The 26,305-nt window shown below is 36.7% G+C and overlaps 1 protein-coding gene across 2 annotated transcripts in view; it reads right to left on the reverse strand.

The window, feature by feature from the left end:
• Positions 1-26,305, reverse strand: part of LOC105552377 (band 4.1-like protein 2) — a 179,187-nt gene that overhangs the window by 94,534 nt on the left and 58,348 nt on the right. For both annotated transcript variants that reach the window (XM_011998024.1, XM_011998023.1), the window contains exon 4: positions 1,554-1,658. In XM_011998024.1, the coding sequence (XP_011853414.1) occupies positions 1,554-1,658 (105 nt within the window). The remainder of the gene's footprint in view (positions 1-1,553; positions 1,659-26,305) is intronic.

Raw genomic sequence — 26,305 nt, forward strand, 5'->3', positions numbered from 1 at the left:
CTCCCACATCCAGCAGGCAGTTAAGTAGATGAGTCTGAGATTCAGCGAAAGCTACGAAGTAGACACATAAATTGAGAGTTGTCAAAATAAAAAAAATAGTATATCCTACTATCTAAATACTACTCTTTCTTATGCAAAACTAGTATTTCAAAAATATCAGGTTTCTTTTCTTTTCCTTTTCTTCTTTTGAGACGGAGTCTCGCTGTGTCGCCCAGGCTGGAGTGCAGTGGCGTGATCTTGGCTCACTACAACCTCTGCCTCCTGGGTTCAAGCGATTCTCCTGCCTCAGCCTCCCGAGTACCTGGGATTACAAGCGGCCACCACCATGCCCAGCTAATTTTTGTATTTTTAGTAGAGACTGGGTTTCACCATGTTAGCCAGGCTGGTCTTGAACTCCTGGCCTCAAGTGATCCGCCGGCCTCGGCCTCCCAAAGTGCTGGGATTATAGGCATAAGCCACCACGCTCAGCCCAGATTTCTTAATGTAGTATATCCTATGCCTACTAATAGAACATGTGATTCCACATATTGTACAACATACTCAATTGTCCCTCTACTTTACAAAGATTATATTACATGCTCCTATGAATCTACCAGTATGTAATCTCAAAAAAAGTAGGTAATCCTAGCCAAATTCCCACCACTTTCTCTTTTGCAGCTTTTAGGAAACATTATCAAGACCACCTTATAATTTATAGTCTAAAAAACCTAATTTATTTAGTCAAATGTGCTATTATGTCTGAGAACAGTACTCTAAACAGAGTTCTATTAAGAATATTCAAGTACTATTCAGCAGGCACGCATGCAATTTAATTGTCTTTAGTCTAAACATGGAATTAAACCACAAATTAGATACCAAGTATTTAAAGCTAAGCAAGTTGAGAAAACTTAAAGTATATATAATTATCACTCTTACTATCCTATATTTCATTAGTAGGACATGTAAATACTAACAATGATAGCAACGTAGGCAAATAAAATTCACACTTCTGTTCTTCTGTTGATTGCTCTGTTCTCCTGACTGTGATCTGAATGTTAGATCACGGAGAGTAATCTCTTTCACTGTGACCAAGTGTTCTTGGTATCCTCAGACAGAATCGTTCCAATGCGCTGCCTTCCCTGTTTTTTGGGTATGCTTTAATATCTAGCATACAGGTGACTGCACAATATGAGCTGCTGTGGCCAGCTTCTTTACTTAGTACCAAAAGGCGAGATTGAGTGATTGAGAACCAAAAGTGATTAATACCATTTAGTCTGTGTTCTCTTTATGCCAGAACATCAATTTTCCACTGATGACATTCTATTCTGTCTGCGCATGATGGCAGTGCAAAGCACATACACACGTGCACGCACATGCACAAATACACACACACCAAAAAGCTACAGGTGGTTTCTCTCTACACAAGATAGTTTTTCAGTTTTTACCAAATTTCACAGTGAAGTCATAATAAACACCTAAGTCATCTTAAACCTAAATTTTAAACTGAGATAAACTGGTTAATAAAAAAATACATTATGTTCTAAAAAGAGACAAATAAATTTGAAATCACTTACTTTCTGCTCAGGGCTTTCCTGGAACAAAAGTCCAAAGTAGTCCTTCTCCAAGAGATTGAGGTGTTCACACACTTTGTCAAATAACACTTGTCCCTTAGCACGTTTCTGGAGAAAAAATAACAACTTTACCTTTCAAGTACTAAAGATTCCAAGACTGCTATAAATATAAGACATCGTATCAGATACATGATTTATTATAAATTCACATGAAATATTTGTTTTCTCATTTTTTAACAATATAAAAATGATTAATTTTTTAACTTCACCCCTCCCACCCTGCACATATAGACAAAGCATAAAATGTGAAACAAAAGCATAAGCAAGCACCGTCTGCTTTACTGCTACTCGATATGGATATAAAAAGGACTAAAAACGCAAAATGTTAGCTGTTCATTTTCTTATTTGAAAAATGTTCAAACTGCTTCCATCAATTCCTCAAGGTGGCTCATATCTATAAAGTCTACTACTCCCCAGGAAAATCATTTAGCCCTATTATTCAGTAGATCCTAACATAATTTATCCTATCAGCACTTCGGTTTAATGTTTGAGTTTTTGTTCCATGATATGTGTGGAATAGAATTACTTTTTCTGTACGAGCTATGCTCCTATTTACAATTTCCTAGAGAACGATATGGTGTTCGCTCCTTAGGATAAATTCTAAAAATACAAGATAATGGAAGTGGGACAAGAAATCAACTGCCTCTAAGGACTTAACATATTTTTACCTCGAATATATATATATACACACATATATTTTAATTTAAGAAGCTGCTGTGAACAGAGATGTAAGAGCCTTTGACAGGCATAGAAGAAAAGCTCATTGTCTAATCAATGGCAAAACATAAGCAGAGTGGTGACTCATTTCCAATTAAGATGCACACCCCTGGAACAACCCAACTGTGAGGTCAGGTCAGACACACGCCTCCTCCCCAGATGCACTGATAAAAGCCACCAATGGACTGCTAGTGAAAAAGAAAAAGCCATCAGACTTTTCCATCCTCAAAACAAATGCCCTCTCATTATCAAAATGTGTACTAGTTCACCCAGTGTGTGAAAATTAATGTTCCCCACATATATATCTTGAGGAGGAGAATCTGGTACTTTTGTTATTAAGCCTCTTATGGTAACATTTCTGAAAAGAATAGAATTGCATCAAATTGTAAAGGGAAGAAGGAGAATGCCACACAGATTACATTATTTCAACATAATAAGCAGTGTAAGGCCAGGCGTGGTAGCTCACGCCTGTAATCCCAGCACTTTGGGAGGCTGAGGCAGGCATATTACTTGAGCTCAGGAGTTTGAGATCAGCCTGGGCAACATGGTGAAACTTCATCTCTACAAAAAATACAAACATTAGCCAGGTGTGGTGGCGTGTGCTTGTAGTCTCAGCTACTCAGGAAGCTAGGGTGAAAGGATTGCTTAAGCCTGGGAGGCTGAGGCTGCAGTGAGCTGTGTTCACGCCACTGCAATCCAGGCTTGGTGACAGTGAGACCCTGTCTCAATAAATAAGTACATAAATAATAAAAAATTTAAAAATAAAGCAATGTGCCATATACATATTATAGGTTCACAATCAGGATTTAATAGTCAATTAAATTACTGAGCATGTTTAAGATGGATATGTGCTTGTTTGTCTATATATTAAAAGTATATACAAATACAGTGTAGAGAATAAGAGTATTGGGCTCTGTATGTCAAACACCAAAGTTCTAAATACACTTTCACCACCTACAAGCTATGTGACCCATGGCAAGACACTTAATGTCTGCTTACCTTAATCTGCACATCTGTGAAATGGGGATAACAGGTAGCAGATACTACAGGAGGTGTGGTGAGTACTAAAAGAGTTTCAGTACATAACAGTTGGTTATCATGTTATTTGAAATTAGGGTAAAAAGGATATTTAAGACAACTGACGTCTACAACGATACACCTCGGTTCAAGGAGAAAACACATTGCAATTCCAACACTAGCTTTAAGTCAATTCTTATTAATAATTCACACGTTCTCATTGGTTTCCATTTCAAAAACAGGAACATGCCCTCATGCACAGAATTTCCCTACAAGAATAAGAGGAAAAAACACCCACACAGCTCACCACTACAATTTGGTGTTGGTATGCAGTACGTGAGGTATCAGCATGATGGCTGGACCAGTTCCTCTATCGGACCTAGTTCCTCTATCATTCAACATTTTGTAAGCATTTACTATTACTGAACCAGTGTGACAACAGAAAACCACTTAGTCTCTTTGTCTGTAAAATGAGGATAATAACTACCCCAGAGCTCACATGAGAATAAAATTAACCCAGTGAGATGGAATACGCCTCAACCAACCATAGCAGTACTCTACTGTCAACTATTCCTTCACTAGTCCACATCTAACAAACACCAAAATGTTTTTGGATGCTAAGCCTGCTTCTCTACTATTCTTTCCTTCTGTCTCCAGGAAACAGATATTCTCAATGCTTCATGAGATCCTGACTGCACATACACGTTACTTAAGCTTCCATCTGCCTCTCCACCCTCAATGAACTCAAAATCTGGAAGAAAAAGCAAAAATGCAACAACACCATGAAGCACATGTTGAGAGAGTGATGTACAAAGTGCAATTGGAACACCAGGAATGAAATGAGTAAATGTGACTAACAGAAATCACAGCTTCACCAAGAATATGATATTTGAAGTGAATCTTCGAGGAGGAAATGATTTTTTGAGGTAGAGAAAACAGATATTCAAAATAACTTACTTTTTACTTTGGATGTATGTTTATAGAGCTTACTTTTTACTTTAGATGTTTCCAGAGACTGAGTCAATTTCTGTTCAAAAGATACTGGAGGATACAGTAAAATGAAAAAAAGGAAGCCATCTAGAATAAACAAGCCATGCGATATGACTGCTGGTTACCCTGTCTGACTCTCAGATGACTGTGAGGGCTTGCCAAGCTAACACTCAATCTATATTGACCCATATGTGTCAACTCCTATGTTAAGATACCGGGGAATCAATGATGAGCACGACAAACATGGTCTTAGGAAATTTATATGCAACTGGCAGAGAAACAGAATGAACAGGAAGCCAAAAATAAAGCATTATGTATCTACCAATTTGGACATAATTAGGTACTTGGCCAAACTGGCTCAAAGAAAAGTGACCAGTGGCCTATGAGATAGCCTGATACAAGAGCTCTGCACAATGACAATGTTTTGCTCTGGGGATAAGGAATAGCAGATACAATCATGACTTCCCTCAGGCAGATTAAATATAAGACACACACACACACACACACACACACACACACACACACACACACGGTCATAAAGTGGTGTAAACACAGTAGGAAAGACAGCGAGAAGGGCAATTAGCAGAAGCCAAGAGTTTCAGGAGGCCAACCTATATTTGCCAAAGTTATTTTCCACTGGTCCCACTTGTCCCATGAGTTATATACACCCCTCATTCCCAAAAAGAGCAACAGAGTGGGACAAGAAAAAATCTGCCTGTTGCATATCATTACTGAGCATCAAAACACCTATTTGTATAACAGACACCCTGAGGAGTTCTGCAATGCAAAAACCCTGTTTCCCATTATTTCTTTCACTTGGGAAACCTGATGTTTCCCAAAACTATTTAGCAAAAGAGCCCACTATTTTTTAATACATTTACTAATGTATTCTACAACAGAATTACTGTTTTAATGACCACACCTCAAGAAATGAGGTAGGAAAGAATTACAGGTTGAGCATCCCAAATCCAAAAACCAAAAATACTAAATACTCCAAAATCCGAAATTTTTTCAACGCCAACATTATGCTCAAAGAAAATGCTCATTGGAGCGTTTCAGATTTCCAATTTCTTGATTTGGAGTGTTCGAGTATTACAAAATCTGAATAAAACTTGAAATACAAAACATTTCTGGTCCCAAGCATTTCAGATAAAAGATACTCAACCTGTACCACCATCTGACTCTAACGCAGATGTAGACACTGGTACTCATATCTGTTTGATTCAAAAATGCCAAAAGAGAATCCAGTTTAAACTGGTCCAAGATTAGATGTGCCCAGCTGCCTGGGAGAAGCAAGAAATTCTCATAAACAAAAATCTCAAAAAACATACATTAAAAATCACAAAACCACAAGGAAACCAGACACCATTATTGAGAGACACAGTATCAGAATCAGATCTTCAGAGACTGCACATAATAGAATTATCAGGTACAAAACACAAAATATATATGTTTTATGTGTTTATAAGAAATATTTTAAAATATGACTAAGGAAAAAGTGACTATGGAAAAGCAGTTTTTGAAAATAATCAAATAAAACACCTAGAAATGAAAACGATATGTAACGAAATTACAATCCAAATGGATAGGATATGACAAAGCTGAAGAGAAAACCAGTGAACTGGAAGACAGATCTGAAAAAAACTGTCCAGAATGTGGCTGAAAAAGACAAAGGGAAGGACAATATGAAAGAACTTCACAGACATGGAGAACAGAATGAGGGGTCTACAAATATCTCATCAGAATCCTAGATGGAGACGAGAGAGAATAAGGGAAAGGCAATATTAAAAGAAACAATGCTATAAAACTTCAAATTAAGAAAGCTCAATGAATCCCTAGCAAAATTAATAAAATTTATTAATCCACAATGATTTTATTCTACTAATTTATTATTTATACTCAACACATAAATGGTTCTAACATGCATTTTTTTAAATAGCTATAATAAAGTCATCAAGACAAGAGGGAATGAAACATAAACTAGGGAATAAAAAGAAGGACTGAGAAGGAAAATTGTAACAAAAAAACACAGAAAAGTCACTTCTAAGAAACCTAAAACAGATGTGCTTTGGAGGCTTATTCAAAAACGCAAACAAAATAAGTAGCACATTTCTTCTTATATTCTAAAAAGCATCAGATTATCAGGTGACACACATTAAATGCTACATATGAATGTTCCAAGTTACAACATTTATAGCACTAATGTGCAATCAAACTCGATTGGATCGGCTCAGACAGCAACATCATCTAGTTAGTGGCTCACAACTTTGTCTTGACATTGTTCACAAGACACTCCATAAATAGTAATTCCCTTTGGGGTGGGGGTGAAGAACCAAGGTACAATGCATAATGGTAGCATATAAAAATGTACGGGGGCATGTAAGTTGAAATTGTTCCTCAAAATAGTTCTTCCTTCCCCCCCAGATTCTGGTATGTTCCATCTTTCTTGAGAATCACCAATTCTTAACAATATGGAAGAAAAGTACTGCAGTATAACCACAGTGTCCTGAGCTTGACCCCCAGCCTTACTCTTAACAGCTCTGTAACCACAGCAAGTTACGTAACTTCTCTGTGCCTCAGTTTCCTCTCTGTAAAAGTACCCACCTTATAATGGTGATGAGAGAATTAAATGAAGTATGTTTAAAGTGATCAATAAAATGTTTGGCTTATTACATGGATTCATTAAAGCCAGCTGAAATTACAAGGCCTTTCTGAGCTGCTCTAAAATAATAATTGATTTTAAATATGATTTTAAAGTTTTCCATTATTTAAGCAAACTTCCTTATTTCACAAATAAGAAAAATAAGGTTATAGAGAGTTTATCTAATTTTTCAGTCTGATTTTCTGAATTTCAGTTAAAATAATTAAATTATTATGTGTGCTATTAATATACACTAATATTCCACACTTCTATCCAGGAAAGTAATTTTCTCCCATTAACATTGCTTTTTTTTTTTTTTTTTTTTAAAAACAATAACTTGAATTCTACTGTATGAAAGGACTACAAATACACATTTGTTAACCAAGCAATACACATAATTTTGCTTCATAACTTGCACCTAAGATACCAGTACAGGTAGTTGCTTCTTTAGTTGTCACAGCAATTTTGAGGTGTTGCCCCAGATAAAGAGAACCACTTACTGACTTATCAAGACATATTCTAATTTTTTCCCCTGATTTATTTACAAATGTCAAAACTACTTCTACTTGTATACAAATCTCTAAATTATCCTTCCCTATGAAGCCTGTTCCAATCTCCCAATATTGCATCATTCTCCTTCAAGAGCATTATTTCACATCTATGGCACTTATTCTTCCACTGTACTCCTTTTGATACTTATTACTTTCAGACATTGAGTTCTTGAAGAAAGAGGACATCTTATTTCAATGCCTCCTACTGAGTAATTAGCTGACTAATAGGCCAAAAGATATCTGCTGGTGGAATGGTTCAATGCCATAAGCCCAGTCAAAAAGTTGGCAGGGTTGAGTCTAGAATTCAGGCCTTCTGGTTTCTTACACAATCTTCCTTATCTAGCTCATGGACTACCAACCCGTAATGTTCAAGGACCTAAACCAAACACACGCTGCTAACTAGTTTCTGGGAGAAGACCAGCGTAGACCAACACTTCATTTTCACAATTCTACATTGTGCTTATACTTTTCCTTAGTAAACTGGGGCATTTCCAAATACGTTTTGGGAACTAGAGGAATGACATGAGCAAAAAAGCCAATCTGCCCCTTCCTCTCAAGAGTAGGCCATACCTCATCTTTATGCAGAAGGGACAGGGGGTTTCCTAGTCTTGCACATTCCTTCACTAAGACATCACTTTCGCTGTCATTTCTTCTTGCTATCTAAAGCATGCCTTCGCTGTGTTTCTGTTCTCACAGTAGAATCTTCATAAAGTACAAGCTGTGTCAATCTCTATTCTGATGATATGACATCAAGTTTATTAAACAATAAAAACCATGCAACTGTTAATAAAACTTGCCAAATATACTTCAAAAAGAAATATTTTGAATATTAACTTTCTATATTAAATACCAACAAGCTTAGCTATCTGTTTTTCCTCTGTCTGCCTCTCCCTAACCCTACTTATACCACTCACTAGCAATATAAAGTTAATGGGTTGAAAACTTCAAAAAAACAAACAAAAAAAAGCTCTTTGGTCTACTTTCCAGGTATCAGAATTTTAGTTTTTTTAAAAACCTACATACTGTATTATAGATACCCAAAGAAAATAGACAAAAACAAGACAATTTAGATGGGCTCAAAATACGTTATTCAAAAATTAGAATGCTAGCTTTTGGGAACTTTCATTTAAAAAGAAAGAGGCAATGAAATCTACTGTAGATGCAGCCAAAGGAAGGTAGGCTGGAATCTGAGAGGCTGAGCAAAGTCCCCCATGCCTGTGCTGTTATTTGTGGCATTTAACACTGAGGCCAAAACATGACATTTCTGGAGGCTTCTCAACTTAGAGGAATTTGTGCAACTGCTTACCCGGCAGATTGTAGTGAACGCCACACACCACTGGCGTTTTATAAACACCATCACTGTCTCTGTGTATAACTCCACACTGCAGTTATTGTGTGCTGAGGAGACGATGATGGGAAGCGCACAATGCAATCTATACATTACAGCCCTGAAGCTATGTATTTTGCACTAGCTCCAAACTACACTATGCAAATATAAAAGGCCAAGGAAAGAAAGGTATGCACAGAGCAAACACAACAACTGATACATTGTTGGGGAAGGAGGATGGGAATCCTATAAAACCTTAGGGAAGAATAGAGAGTGTCTCAAATTATCCAAGGCTGTGATTTATCAGATAATTATTTTCGTACCAATCTAAGGGAGCTGTCAACATATCTCTTTCCCAAACTTCATTCAAACCCCAGGAAAAAGAAACCCTGGTCAATTTTGTGTGTGTGTTAAAAACATAATTCCAGTAGTAAATGAGACATTTATATAGTAAAGGAAGATTCTTAAGAGTAAGTTTCCCTGATCATTAATAAGAATTAAATTTGAAAATGTTTTTCCCAAATACTTAAAAAAGATACATATTATATATAATATACAAACATATGCATGTAGATACATAAATATAGAAGACAAATACATTTACTTTTTTTTTTTTCTCTTCTAAGAGATGGGATCTTGCTCTGTTGCTGAAGCTGGAGTGAAGTGGCACAATCCTGGCTCACTGCAGCCTCAAACTTCTAGGCTCAAATGACCTTCCGGCCTCAGCCTCCCGAGTATCTGAGACTGCAGGTGCATGCCGCCATGCCTGGCTAATTTTAAAAACTTTTTGGTAGAGGCAGATGGGGTTTCATCATCTTACCCAGGCTGGTCTCTAAACCTCTGGGTTCAAGCAATTCTCCCAGCTTGGTCTCCCAAAGTGTTGGCATTACAGGCATGAGCCACAGCACCCATCCCTTTTTTTTAATTTTTTTAGTAACTGAAAAATTTTTTTCAAACTTAGTTTTCATTAATCAGGAAAACTGTGTAGATATCTATACAAGTAAACAAGATAGACAGATATCAGATTTATTTAAACATATTGGTTTCTTACAAGTCACTATAAAGAATTTTTTCTTGTATACTATTTCCTTAGAGACTAAACCAAAAAAAAGGAAGGGAGGGAGAAAGGAAAACTTCTCACAGTTCATTAAGGATTGCCACATCTTTTCCATTCCACAGGATTCAGAGGATTAAGAGAGAATACTGGGGGAATTTTGCAGTGCTGTTCACAGGAATGACACAAAATACCATGCATTCAATGTAGTTTCAGTTGCTAAAAATTAAAATTAAAAAGCTGCTACTTAGGAAAACACACACTAGACTAGAACAGACTGCAAAGATAACCTTCAGTAACTGTAACCTGCAATAATTTAAAAGGATATCCTAGTAAAGCTAGAAGCACAGAGGTTCACCTTTAAAAAAATCACACAGACACTTTGACTCCTCAAGGAGAGAAGTACTTGCCCTTCTTAAATGTTATAAAGTAAGATCCTTATTTCATGAGCACGATGTTTCCAAGCCCATCAAGTCTAAGAGCAGTATTCAATGGAATGTTCTTCCACCCCAGTCTGCTGGGTTTTGAAATATTTCGGAATTCTTAACTGAGCATACAATTAATCTCATAAGCAACTTGGTAAGCTCAGACAAGATGAGAAAATGTATTTCATTTTTCTGCTATGTGGAAAATGGCACCAAAAAAATCTGAAATCCTGCTACCAACATTATTAACACACACAAAAAATCACACTGTCAACAAGTTGAAGTCTATGATACGGCCCCTTTTTTTTAACAAAGAAAATGAATGCTAGTTTTTAAAAAATATTAACCTTTTAATATCTCATTCATAACTACACACAAATTTATTTCTTAGGCAGTTGCAGTTTTTATCTCCTGCAGCCCAGAAATTTTCAATAGTTTTCAAGACACAGGAATGAGCTAGTAGACTAGGGTGTGCCCACTTGGAGGGTTTCTATCTCCACATATCCAAACAGGTGTGCAGAAGGCTATTCCAGCAACCAATTCCCACTCCTCACACCTACGTTCTAGCTCCACAACTGACCCAAAGCCAACCTCTGGAATGAAGATGCAGAAAACCTGAAAAAAGCCCCCGAGCAATGGATCTTAAAGCTTGTTAAGAAAACCATATTTGATGACATGTAAATATCCACAAATTTTATATAAAAAATGTATTTTTTGCTTAAACAAAACAATAAACACCTCTGTCGGTTCTAGTATATGTCAATTGCTCAGTCATTCATAAAATACAGCCCTGCAGGCATTCCATAAATGCCTTCCTTTGGTAATAAAAGTTTAATGGAATAGTATTCTAGCTTATAAGGAAGAATTATCTAAATCTTCGCTTGCTCTAAGTGAACAGCTGGTAACTAGCCTGCTAAATTTGCAATTTCTCAACTGCAAAAAACAAGTATTTCTACTCTTAGAGTTTATTTCAGTGGGAAATAAGTTCACCTTTGACATTCTACATTTTTGTAACACAACTGATTATGGCCAACGTCTCTCTTCTGACCCTCCAACAAAAGGATAAGTCCTTGGACACCAGGGATTGGTTTATTCAAAATTACAAGATAAAGTATATTATTTTTAAATCTTGTGAGGTTTTTCTTACTTGTAAAAGTACTAAATAGGGTTTAATTTTTCAGTCTAACCAAGTTATTTAAATTACAAAGTCACTGTGAATATATAAGTGGCATCCGTTTACATTATGGCTCTTCTAAGCCACATAGTGATAAAATATAAGAATACTAGGAATTTATCCAAGGCATAGAACTTAAGTATTTTCATCAGAAATTTAAGAAAGCTGGTCAAACCCTGAGAAAAACATATAATCAGGATTTTAACAATAAAAATTATAGTTAATATTTGTCAAGCCCTTACCATGTCCTAGGCATTGCTCCAAACAAATCATAACCAAATTCAGCTACCAATTAGAGTTAGCAAACAGCTGTGAAGTAAATGAACCCAAACATACACTTAATAAGACCTCCTACAGTCTTAACATGAGGCCTCTCAAAGCAGTTCTTAACTCTGGCTACACAGATGCTCCAGCCGGCATCAGATCCACTGAATTAGAATCTACAAAAGAGGATCCTGGGCATCTGTAACTTTTTATTTATACCAGTTTTAGGTTTGCAGCAAAATGGAGCATAAAGTACAGAAGTTTTCCCTATATCCCCTGCTTTCACACATGCATAACCCCCCCATTGGGAAAATTAGCAACATCCCCCACACAGTGGGTACAGTTGTTACAACTGGTGAACCTCCACCGACATGTCGTTATCACCCTAAGTCCACAGTTTATGTCAGGGTTCACTCTCAGTGTCTGTATTCTATAGGTTTGGACAAATGTACAATGACATGTATCCACGATGTATTATAGCATCATACAGAGTAACTTCATTGCCCTAAAAACCCTAAAATTTTTTTAAAAGCTTAACCAACAAATTTTTAAAAGCTTAAACATGAGGCAGTCAGCAAAGAGAATCCCTGTCCCAGCATACAACTATCTGCCCGCGTACTCCTAATCCATCAATTTTCAGTTTTCAATCTGGCCAGGCTACATCCCATGGAGTATATGTGCTCCTTTTGTCCCTTTCAAAGACCCAGATAGAAAAGCCAGGATAATAAATCAAATGCTCAATTATTCACTTAAAATTCTTTTTTAAAAAAATGATTGGCCAGGCGCAGTGGCTCATGCCTGTAATCCCAGCACTTTGGGAGGCTGAAGCGGGTGGATCACGAGGTCAGGAGTTCAAGACCAGCCTGGCCAAGATGGTGAAATCCCATCTCTATGAAAACTACAAAAAACTGCCAGGTGCAGTGGCAGGCGCCTGTAATCCCAGGTACTTGGGAGGCTGAGGCAGGAGAACTGCTTGAACCCAGACAGCAGAGGTTGCAGTGAGCAGGGATTGTGCCACTGCCCTCCAGCCTGGGTGACAGAGTGAGACCCCATCTCAAAAAAAAAAAAAGATTAACACAGCCTGATAAAGTAAGATTTATCTGACAATCTTCAATGACAACTGTATCTGAGTCTACCTTTGTGAAAGAAATCATCAGGTGAAAAAACACAAGACGACTAGAGATCCTACATCTTATCACAAGCCAGACCCACTCAAACTGTTCTTACCTCTACTAGCCAGGAGTGCTTATTCTTTCAACAACTAACCAAAGGAGAAGACAAGTTACAATGCAGAATAATCTTAATCGCTTAAATGCTTACTTTATTATGGTTGTAAAGCAGAGGGAAATAGGATGTGATTAAGGAGAGGTCTCGATGAGTTCCTAACAACAGTAGTTGCCTTATACTTCACCATCTGAATTTCTGATTCTTGAATTTGATGACAAGCAACTTCTGGGCAATCTAAGGAAAAATCCAGTTCATTTTGAGATATCTCAGTTTTTAAACATTGATCTACTTGGGGCAACAGTGTTTCTATTCAATTTGACATTTTTTCCAAGTAAAAGCTTTTCGTTCCTGGTGGATGACTAACAAAGTAAAATAAAAGACAAAGTGACAACAAGGTCTTTGTTCACCACTGGAGTGTGGAAGGAGGGGGACCTGGCTGGGTGAATCTTTAAGGTCTCGCTTGATTTAAAACACACATACACAAAAAATGCTACAACTATGTAAGGAGGAAATTGTGAGGCATCAGAAAGAACCTAGGAATTCAGAAGCAGAGAAGTTAAGCAGCTTTGGGTGAACATGGCCCTGAACCGTGCCTTTCAAAAAGGCTGTACTACTGGTAGTGTGACCACCTGATCCAAAGATGCCAAAAATCCAGCCCTCGACCTTCCTCCCACCCCAAACTGCCTTTATTTTTTTACTTCTCTAGGCTTCAATAGTGAAATTCTACCACTAGAATTCGACCACTAGATTCTTTAGAGTAAACAGGTATCTTCTTTTAAAATGCAAATATCTCTTAGAAGGCAGTACAGGTAATTCACACACTAAAGTCATTCACTCAAACTGCTGATCCTCTCTAGGTTATCTGCTAGATTTGAAAAAGTAGGGATTTTGTTTCCAGAGGAAGAAAAAGTAGTCAGGAAGCATAGAACTTTTTTTTTTTTTTGTATTATAATACTACAAAGGAACACCTGGATGTCATTATGGAACTAGTAACATGAAAGTCTAAGGGAGAAAAGCACCAAGAAATAGAAAAGTAAATCAGTGTGAAATCCAACCAGGAACACAGGAACGAGTCCTTTCCCCTTTACTGCACAGGCTCCAACCAAGGGTCAGAGGAGACTAAAAATTCCTCATGGTATCACTACTGCTTGCTCCAGAAACGTTTAATGAACAAAGTCACAAAACTATATATGATAAATAATGACCGAAACCAAGTGAATAACAAATGAATTGCACCTATTATTTGCCAAAAACCCAAATAACTTTTTTTTTTTTGAGACTGAGTCTCGCTCTGTTGCCCAGGCTGGAGTTCAATAGCATGATCGCCGCTTTGCCTCTAGGGTTCAAGTGATTCTCCTGCCTCAGCCTCCAGAGTAACTGGGACTAGAGGTGTGCGCCACAAGGCCTGGCTAACTTTTTGTATCTTTAGTAGAGATGTGGTTTCTCCATGTTGGCCAGGCTGGTATCGAACTCCTGACCTCGTGATCTGCCCACCTCAGCCTCCCAAAGTGCTAGGATTACAGGTGTAAGCCAACATGCCTGGCCCCAAATAACATATTTTAAGGAGAAAGCATTTCTATCCTCTTTCATCTCCTAGGACCCACTCCCCAATTAAACACACATGCAAAATAAAATGGATTATATAGACACCTGCAGGGAATAATCAAGCAAGAAAATGAAAACTACTGAGAAGCATCTGCAAGAAAACAAAGAACTATGTCAAAACAGATGCTACTAAAGCTACCACAATCAAAAGTCTTTTTAGAAGATACCCAGACAGCCTAATGGTAACTTTGACATGTGCTATATTCGGGGGAAGAGTCCACTTTATTTTAGTATGTGATAAAACATGCTCACTGTTTAACTTTTAGAAGTAGAAAGTGGACTTCCAATTAAAGATGGTAGAATGAACATGCACATTTAGCTCTGCTCCCTAAAGAATTTGTTCTAAGACAACGCAGAGTGTGCATGTTACTGTGTACAGATGCACACATGGATTCTTCCCCCAACACAAGGAACCTGAGACCAGCAAAATTAGGATAAGCAGACTGAAAAAGGGCAGGAGGCAGGATCAGTGCATTTGTATTTTATGCTTTCTTTCCCATGGGTGGGAACCCACTTCTCCATATGATTTAACAGAAGCAAAGAGCTTAATTTATTTAAACCCCAATAAATATACTGGTTTTGCAAGATGGAAGATTCCTAGTTAATGCCAAGCCAAAGAAAGCCCGGATCAAAAATGGCAACACTGGCCCTGTAAAGTCAGGAAGGTGGTTTTCCCTGAACAAATGTTTATGGTACATTTTTTTAATGTCATCCTTGATATGCAAGGATATATTAAAATCTTTTCTTGTAACCCCCAATTTTTGCTTAGATTCTACTACTTAAGCAATTTTCAAATGAAAAATGTAACAGGTAAAGTATAGCTGAGTTTTCCATATATATATTTATATATATAAATTAAATATATATATAAATATATATGTGTGTGTATATATATATTTTTTTGAGATGGAGTCTCACTCTGTCACCCAGGCTGCAGTGCAGTGGCATGATCCCGGCTCACTGTAGCCTCTATCTCATGGGTTCAAGCAATTCTCGTGCCTCAGCCTCCCTAGTAGCTGAGACTACAGGTGCCCCCCTCACCATGCTCAGTTAATTTTTGTATTTTTAGTAGAGATGAGGTTTCATCACACTGGCCAGGCTAGTCTCAAATTCCTGACCTCAAGTGTGATCCGCCCGCCACAACCTCCCAAAGTGCTGGGATTACAGGCATGTGTCAGCGCACTCAGCCCTAAATATATTATTCTTTGAAATCCAAAAGTTTCTCCTCAATGAAGACATGCCTACCAACTCCAGTCTATAGTAACTTGGCACTTCTGTGCTTTTATATTACTTTACTATATTATGTTACTTTACTATAAAAAATACTTTATCAATTTTACTCATATGTTTATGTGTGTGGATATAACTGTGTGTGTATACACACCTGCTATTACTGTTTTATATGAAAACAGTAATATGAAAAGCTTAGCTCTGAAAGTAAAATTCGTAACTAAAAGGAAAAATAACACCTCATACTTTTCTTTTTATCTTCTCAGCCCAAGTAGGAACCAAATCAATGTCTGGGGATAAAAATTATTTCTGAACTCACAGGGTATATTTAAATAAATACTATTTTGAGAGGAAATTTGTAAAATAGTGTAAAAATATGACTTCCTTAACTTCTCATTTTTCTTAAAAATTATATATCATCCCTAAGGGAGACTAGCAACCTTGTCATTAATTTTTTAAAAATGAAAACCCAGGATTTTTGTCCAACTTTTTCTATTACTCACTTTAAACAGCAAGACTTGGCTTAAGTCTGTAAAGAATTATAATCTCTTTTAAAAGATGGAGAACTGACTCTAACTGTTAGATAATGAAGAGGCTGGTATCAAACTTCTAGCCAGAGGCAAACACCAAATTTTTAAAAATATCTTTCATAAAAGTTGCTAAGCACCATATTTCCATGAAAACTTCTTCAAAAACCATGAGCAGCAAACTTCTGTAGGCTAGCACATTCTCTGTAAACTATTTGCCTAGAATGAATTTTGACATTTGATTCATACAGGCTTTCTGTGTTACAGAAGAATAGCTTATGAGAGCAGTCCTATTTGATTCACTTGAAATTGTTGCTGACAGAAATCTGGAAGGAGATGTCAATGAATACAACAAGTAGAGGGTGATAACACTCAGATTAACTTTCCCCTCGTGCAAATAACTAGACTGATGCACAAAATCAGGCTTAATGTCAAAGCAGGTTAAAATGGCATATTCTGCAAATGAAGTACACTTACGAGATGTAGCTTGATTACTAGACAGAATGGAGCTTTTGTCTTCAGGTGACTCTCCAGAATACAAGAGTCAAAACAAAATAAAAGATAAATTGATACTCCTAATCATAATTTTTCTAACACAGTTCAGAGTTAACGTATAACTCCATTGCAGAACATAATTAAATAAAAATTTAAATAGCAAACTGACAGATCATTTATCAGTGCTTTAATCATTTAACTACCTTGCATCATAAAATTATTTTTCTGAATAATCCAGGGATTTTTATAGACTATATTTTCTTATGTTATACCACATTTAATCCCTTTAAGCTCCAAATGCTGGCATATTATGTTATAGTGCTATAAATACTAACAATAACTTCTGTCCACTTTTCCACTTGGCCACAGAGTATGCACTTCTGCGGAGCAATGGATGAAAAGAATGAACCTAACTCCAGCTTTTGTGCGATAAATTAAACAACATTCACGGGTGGAGACAATATTCCCAAATCCCTGTCCCCCATATCATGCCTGAAAGCTGGGAAGGTGGAGGTAGGAAGAGGAAAGCAAATAATCGGTAAAATTTCCTGACAGCTGAAAAACAAAAACTATGTCAGTAACATCATCTTTAATTTGTTCAGAAGAATAGAAGGCAACAGAAGAGAAATCAAAGACTAGAAATAAAACAGTGACGATGACAGAATGATTCTAAACACAGTGGGTTTAACAAAAGATACTGATAAATGTTGTTGCATGAGAGAGCAATTAGATTATATCCCTTCATTTGATGAACTCTGGCAAAGATTTTTAAAATTTCACTGCCTACATATTTTTTTTAAATTATGCTTGAAGTTCTGGGATACATGTGCAGAACGTGCAGGTTTGTTACATAGGTAGACATGTGCCAAGGTGGTTGGCTACACCCATCAACCTGTCATCTACATTAGGTATTTCTCCTAATGCTATTCTTCCCCTAGCCTCCAACCCCTGACAGGCCCTGGTATGTGATGTTCCCCTCCCTGTGCCCATGTGTTCTCAATGCTCAACTCCCACTTATGCGTGAGAACATGTGGTATCTGGTTTTCTGTTCCTGTTTTGCTGAGAATGATGGTTTCCAGTTTCATCCATGTCCCTGCAAAGGACACAAACTCATCCTTTTTTTATGGCTGCATAGTATTGCATGGTGTCTATGTGCCACATTTTCTTTATCCAGTTTATCATTGATGGGCATTTAGATTGGTTTCAAGTCTTTGCTATTGTGAATAGTGCTGCAGTAAACATAAATGTGCATGCGTCTTTATGTAGAATGATTTATAATTCTTTGGGTATATACCCAGTAATGGGATTGCTAGGTCAAATGGTATTTCTGGTTCTAGATCCTTAAGGAAACGCCACACTGTCTTCCACAATGGTTGAACTAATTTATGCTCCCACCAACAGTGTAAAAAGTGTTCCTATTTCTCCACCTCCTCTCCAGCATCTGTTGTTTCCTGACTTTTTAATGACCGCCATTCTAACTAGCGTTAGTACATATTTTAAAGTAACAAAAATGTGTCCAAATTGATTTTAAAATACAAATTTTATTCTGAAAATAATTTTTCCCACCATTTCTAACCCTACTCGACCCTGAAGTAATTTTCATTCCAAAATAGAAAAATAATTTAAAGATCTAGTTCCTGTTCTACTACCACCCTCTGAAAAGAGTGAAAACTTACTAAGTGGTAAATCACCAAGGAGTTGGCATGGCTGCCAGTGTGTAGCATGCCTATCCAGCAAGAGGTGGATGGTGTCTTCAAAAGTATGTCAGGATGGCTGCTTACAGTTACAAGTTACTTTCAAGTTTAATGCTTTTAAAATACCAGTGATGTAGGGACAAACAAAGTAATCCCCTGGTTTTGAAACCAAACGTGGAGAAGACAGAGAAGAAAAAGGCATGTGGGAGAATTCCTCGAATGTGAGAAATAAAATGGTCTATCATTCTTTAGTTTCCTCAAGAGAAGAGGAGGCATTATTAGAAAACAAGGGGCAGAGAATAAGAATTACAGTCTCTTCAAGCCCAGCCTATGCCTAGCCAGCAAGCAACCTGGTCTGACAGCAGCTCCAACAGAAGTGAAAGAACAGAGCTCCCAGGAGCCTGCAATTCCCTCAGGGCTGTGAATGTGAACCCTAAAGGGCCAGGGGTCACACCACAGTAACTTCTACATGGCTCTCACGCCTAGAGTTTCACAACCTTTTGTAGAAATGTAGCAGTTTTCATTTACAATAAGCCCTTGAAGTATTTCTATAACAAGTTGGTCTGCTGTTTCCAAGCATCTGAAAAGCAGAGCAATAGTGGACAGCAGTCGCAATGATGAGGGTAGGTGGATTATATATATATGTATATATATACACACACACACACACACACACACACACACAAATGCCTAAATCTTTGTTTCTAATGAGAGGGGATGGAGAGAAGACTTAGGAACACAAATAAGCAAATGCTATCATTTATCTTGGATAGAAAGATAAAAACTTTATAAATGTACAAAAAAGTACAGGGAAATAAGTCAAAAATTACTCTCTATGAGAAGTATTTTAGGCAAAATCCTCCGTTAAGACTCTGTGGGGAGAGAGAAGAAAGTTATTTTTCTAGAGAAACTAATAATAAACCAGGTGAAGAAACAACATCAGCATAAGAAAAATCAAACAATACAAGAGTTTAGCAGTTGTTCAACAGAGCAATACAAGAGAGTCTTTCACAAGGCAGTGCATGATTAATTGCCAAACTAATGGTGCAAACAAGTTCCAAGGAAGAAAAGAACATTCTGAGAGCTGGATTTGAACTGGAAATGAAAAGATAGGCAGGAATCATGTGATGGGGAAAGTAAAATGTGGAGTTGGTAGGGTCAGAAACTGGAAGGAAGGCCAGGCAACTCAGCATGTGTCTGATTAGAGAACCAACTTGACACAACGGAAGACTCAGAAAATCAAGTGGTAAGAGAGGTCAAAAGACAGCCTGAGGTTATATGTGACCAAGTGTGGAGAGGGGAGCAGCGGGGAGGGGGGCCGAGGTCCAGCTAAGGAGTGACTTGATTATGAGGCCAGGCTCTGCTGCTGTGAGCTCTTTGTGTTCTTCAAGCTGGACCAAAATATTCTATCACTTACATGGCACGGCAGTCTTTTCCCATTTAGTAAATACAAATTAAATTTTGAATAGAATTATCACCCTAAATCCTGTTTTAAGCTAAAAGGATAAAGACATTCCACCTTGACCAATGTCACTGGAATTTTAAATTGCACGTAATACATGCCCGTTAAATTATTCCCAGTTCCCAAAATGACATATAAATCTGCCACTATTTTATGGAATCTTATAGAGTATCATAACTTCCAGATCCTCTACAAATATATAGATAGTTGAAACTGTTTAGTAAACTTAGTAAGCGTCAGTACTATAGGTCTGAAACACAACCTTGGAGGGTGAAAAGAAACAACAACAAACAAGTAAGCAAATAAAACACACTCAAAGTAATGATAGCAAATTGGATTTCTGAGACTGGAACTCAACACAAAAAAAGGCAAGAAGACCTTGACACATTCTGCTTTCTGAGAAATACTTTTATCATCAGAACACTGATGAAGAGAGTCTACATTCTGTTAGCCTTATTCATAACTAAGAAAAATGGTACTGACATTCCTGTGTGGGCAGAAACAATGCCCTCGATTCTCAGACAAAATCAACACGTGGGAACAACTTTCAGATGCCAGAGGAAAATGTGAGCAACTCTAACTCAGAATGCACATTCACTCAAGCTTCCAAAGTCTTGCAGGAACTTTCACACTTATTTGCAAACTTTAAAACACATACACAGACTTATCAGTTGTAGTAAAACCAGCTCAATTCTAAAAATGGAGGAAGTAAATATTTTCACTCTCTTTGCAATCTGAGAATAGAAGAGAGGAAGTGACTCCCCCAAGATACCCAAAGAGTAAGAAGAAAAGTAAACATAGATCGCCTGACTTTATATCCATGGCTTCAACTAAACCTTATTGTCTTTTTCCCCCTGCTTAGAGGAAAGAGCTTTGCTGTTTTAACACACTGAGTATGTAAATGACCTTAGCAGCAATATCATAAAGAGTGCTAGAGTCAAGTTCCTGTAACATGCAGAATCCAAGAGACACCCTAAAATTCTTTAAAATTTAACTCTGGAACCAAAGAAGGTTGGCACATGCCATTTAAATATCTCAATGATATAAAAATTAACATTTCAAAAAAAATCAAATTATAAGTTTCTTCATTAAAAAATCTTCAGTTTTTTCAAAAAATATTTGAGATCTCAGTTTACTATCAATAGATGATAAATTAATATAGAATGTAAATTGTAATTTTCAGTGACAACAATGAAACAGTACCTACCACAAAGATTTGGAACAAATGCACAAAGAGAGCCTAGGCCTCAGGTCAAAATTAATGCATGGCTTAACAATAAACCTATTGTTACATAAGCCAAAAATAACATTAAAGTTGGGCCATTTCCATAGTATTTTGTTTAACTTAAATATAATCATCCTCTAAAAATGCACTATTACCCAATGTTTATGCTCACTTATTATTTCCAGCTTTGGGGAATCCAGAAAATTCTGTGTGGCATAAAAATTTTTTATCCATTTAATATTAGCAAATGCCCTCTTTCCTTAAAAGAACACAAATTTCAAAGATGGCAATTTGTTTTCAAAAACAGAGCTGTATTGGTTCCTTGGACAGTTGTCTTTTTTCAGTTTCTCTCCTGAAGTTCAGGAGAGAAAGAATAGGCTGATAGCCCACAGGAAAAAGAATGTGGAAACAGGAAGCCATGAAAAGTAGAGGATATGGGGAGAAAGAAAGGATATGAACAGATATATGGAGATATACATATAAAATACATATAAATATATAACAACATAGTAATATAGATTATACAGAATATATTAATTACATCTATATATAGTGAGTAATCTAGGAAGCAGAGATGATGTTCGGATGTCAAACCAAAATGCCCCCACGAATTATGTTTTTGATTTTAAAGAAATTATTCCATCAATACAGCAGTATTCACATTAAATGGTTTAAAGGGGGTACTTTTGTTGACCAAAGGTAACATGCACAGGAAAGTGTCTAACATATCCAATGTTCTAATCGCATCACAAAAAAAATTATCTATAAAGACCACTGATGTGCATCATAAGCAATGCAGTGAATAAAGAAGACCCTCCCTTAAATTACGAGTCATGTAGCTAGCTACAATGTTCCAAAATCTAAACAGTGCCCTTGACTTTGCTAGGTCCTGTATACCAATGACTTTACAACCTCTGGTCCATTACTCAGCAGCTCCTTTTTGCTCTATGGATGAGTTTTAATCTTCTCACCCTGGCATTTGAGGCCTTTTAGAACCTCACCTTACTCTATAAGATCCCTGCAAGCCAAGCTATCACCTCATGACTTCCTGCACAGCCCATGCTTTGAGTGACTTCTCTCCATTGTTTTAAGCACCCTAAGTGAAGACAATTAGGTCTTCTTCAGTGGGCATGTTATATCAAGGTTTAATTGACAATTAGACAAATGTACATATAGAAAGAAAAAGAACAAACAATAACTACAGTCCTCTGAAGAGCCATGAAGAAATACAATCTTTGCCGAGAGTAAACAGATGGAAACAATCTATTCTCTCAAACCAAATACAAGTATTTCTTTCCCATATTCTATTCTCCTTCTTTGAGTGCTCAAAAGTTCATTAATAGCTACAGTTTCCCACAACTACTTCCCCAAATAGTCCTCAGACAGTGATTTCCGGTGTAGAGATACAGAACCACAGATAAGCAGTATCAGCATATCATCCAATCTGCCTAAGGTCAATACTGGAACTGGGAAACAGGAGCCTGCTCAACCCCGTGATGGCTGTACTCTGGGCTCCACTCCTGAGGAGGAAATAAGAGCAGGTCTGATGAGTAACAGACCCAAACTAATGATACTAAGCAAGCAACGGGAAAACCAAAATAAGAGGAAAACTTGTATAAAAGGAAAATTCATTAAAATGGCGAATATAATTTGTAACTTCTGCACTGTTATAATAGCTATTAGGATATTGATGAATTATGGCCTATGTTGAGATGTAAAGTCACAGCTTAGAATTCAAGTGAACTGCTGGTACCTAAGATCTGCTGTGGGATAGTATCACTAAAATCTACTCAAACTCCATTTTGCTATGAACTCAAAAGAAAAAGAAAGGATTACTCAACACAAATGCTGTTTTTAAGCTTATTTCATCATGTCTTGTCCTCCAAAGTTCATTTTTATAATGGCAATATTAAGAAATCATCTATTAAGTGAAAAGATATTCTAATGATAAATTAACACAGTCATAAAAATAAAGACTCCTATGCTTTCCCAACCAATTTAAATATTGGTGAATTAGAAGACCAAACTGCTGCTTTTTGCTTTGGATACTACCTCAACTCTGCTTCAGGCAATACAGTAAGTTGATTCCCTACAGGTAGTAGATCATAGAAGGACTAGTTACACAGATAAGAAATTGTTGTTTTTGTATCATTCCAAAACGAGATCTGAGATCTACGAAATGCATACTAAATAAGATGGGGAAAGAGGGGGGTAGGTATAGTGATTAGCATTAAACTTTATTAACTCAAGTATGTCTGTAATATACTTAATTTCTAAAAGAGCAGCAGTCAAAGGGAAAAAAGAAAATTCAAGTAAACAAAGAAAAACAGACAATCCAAAATTAGATGGCAAAATAGAGTCACTAATCTCAGTAGTACTATAAAATAAATGGTTTAAATTTACCAGCTAAAAGACAAAATTCTCAAATGTGATTAAAAAGTCACCTCAAAGACATAAGGATACAACGTTTAAACGCAAAAAAAAAAAAAAAAAAAAAAAAAATGGCAGAAGAGAGTCCTGACAAATTCTAACCAAAATAAAGCTAGTACAATAACATAAATATCAAATAAAATAAATTTCAATGTATTACATGATGGTGAAAAAAAAAAGGTTATCCAAGAATATATAATTCTGCACATGTGTGCATCTAATAATCTAGCTTCAAATTTTATAAAGCATAAACTTACAGGAATACCAAGAGAAATTACCAAATCAACAATTACAAGGAAAGGTTTGAACACACCTCTCTTATTAACTGATAAGCTAAGCAGTTAAATAATTAATAGAGAAAAATAACATGACTCACATAATTGTCTGACCAAGATGACAGACCTAGAAACTGGTATCAACAATAGGAAGACCATGCTTTCCAAATTCAAAAAGAACCCATATAAAAATTGACTATATATTTCAAAGTCTTAATAAATTTAAGAATCTCTACTTAGACCACATTCTGACCACGATGTAACATAAAACTGGAAATATGAACAAACAAAAACATTCTCTCTTCCCACAAGACATGCATACACAAACACAAATGCACACACATTTTGGAAATTTTAAATCACACCTGTAAAAAATCCAGTGGTCAAAATGATACATAATGGGGCCAGACACAGTGGCTCATGCCTATAATCCCAGCACCTTGGGAGGTCAAGGAGGAAGAATCGCTTGAGCCCAGTAATTGAGACCTACCTGGGCAACAAAGCAAGACCCCATCTCTACAAAAGGAATTTAAAGATAAGCTGGGCACGGTGGCATATACCTGTAGCCCCAGATACTCTGGAGGCTGAGGCAAGAAGAGGGACTGCCACTGCACTCCAGCCTGGGCAACAGAGAGAGACCCTGTCGAAAAAAGAAGAAGAAAGAAAAAAGAAGAAAAAGGGACATGGAAGGGAAAGGAAGGGACAGGGAAGGGACAGGAAAGGGAAGGGCCAAATGAGATACAATGAGAAAATTAAAACTGAATGGTAATGAAAGCACTATATAGTTGACTCAAAGAACACAGGTCTGAACTGCACGGATCCACTTACACCTCAATTTTCTTCCACTAAGAAACAGACAGCAAGACCAATCCCCCCTCTTCCTCCTCCTCTTCCTCAGGCAATATGAAGACAATTAAAATGGAGACCTTAATGCTAATCTACTTCCACTTAAATGAATAGTAAATATATTTTTTTCCTTCTTGTAATTTTTTAAGAACATCTTTTCTCTACTTTATTGTAAGAATACAGTATATAATACATATAACACACAAAATTGTATTGACTGTTTAAGTTATTGGAAAGGCTCCAGGCAACAGGAAACTGATTATTAGTAGTTACATGTGGGGGCAGTCGAGTGTTATATGCAAAATTTCAACTGTGCAGAAAGCTGGTACCCCTAACTCTCCCCTTGTCCAAGGGTCAACTGTATTTCAAATTTGTACAATCAATCAGAGGTACTTCAAGGGAAAATTAGAGCCCCGAAAGCAATGTTTTAAGTGTTAAACTCAAGAAATTAGAAAAAGAACAGTTATCCCAAAGAAAAAGAGCAAAACGAGATGAAATGTTACCAAATAGAAAAGATACAATAGAAATGATAAAACCAAGTTGTTTCCTTTGGGAAAAAACATATAATAGCAAATCTATAGTAAGAATAATTTTTAAAATGCAAACAACACTAGAAATAAGAAATAAAAATCAAATGCACAAAGCAAGAATACTATGAAAACTTTCATGCCAATAAATTTTTCAAATTAGATGAAATGGACAATCTCCACCAAAAATATTAATTGCTATAACTAACTCGGGAAAAAAATTTAAAAATTTGAATCAATGATTTAAAAAAACAAAAACAACCTTCCACTTCCACTCTTCTCCCAAAAAGGCTACCTACCATCCAAGACAGTTCCAAAGGCCAGTTCTACCAGATCACCAAAAGACAGACCATCAGTAATTTATCCAAGCTTTTCTAGGTAATGGTAAAAGGGAAGCAACTTTATGAGGCTAGAATACAACCCAGATAACAAAATCTGATGAAGACAATTTGATAAAAGAAAATTAAAGGTAATACATGCAAAAGTCCTAAACAAAAATAATACAAATGAATGCAGAATCATCACTACCAAGTTTACACTAGAAATTCAGATGGTTTAACAGTAGAAAATAATGTAGTTTACAACATTAGCGGGTTAGAAAAATAGATGATCCTCTTAGTTGATGCAAAAAATACATTTGATAAAATTCACCACCTACTCATGAGTAAGTCTTGGAAATGAGGGGAGAAAGTCTTTAATCTGAGAAATAATATTTATTTTTAAAACTTTCAGAGTGATCATATAAACCTAAATAAAACATAAAAAGATGGTGAGGAGTTCGAGACCAGCATGGCCAACATGGTGAAACTCCGTCTCTACCAAAAATACAAAATTAGATGGGCATGGTGGCATGTGTCTGTAATCCCAGCTACTTGGGAGGCTGAGGCAGGAAAATTGCTTGAACCCAGGAGGTGGAGGTTGCAGTAAGCCAAGATCACGCTGTTGTACTCCAGCCTGGGTGACAGAGCAATCGTCTTTTAAAAAAAAAAAAA

The sequence above is a fragment of the Mandrillus leucophaeus genome, unplaced genomic scaffold, assembly GCF_000951045.1.
Source record: "Mandrillus leucophaeus isolate KB7577 unplaced genomic scaffold, Mleu.le_1.0 Scaffold552, whole genome shotgun sequence".
Classification (NCBI taxonomy): domain Eukaryota; kingdom Metazoa; phylum Chordata; class Mammalia; order Primates; family Cercopithecidae; genus Mandrillus; species Mandrillus leucophaeus.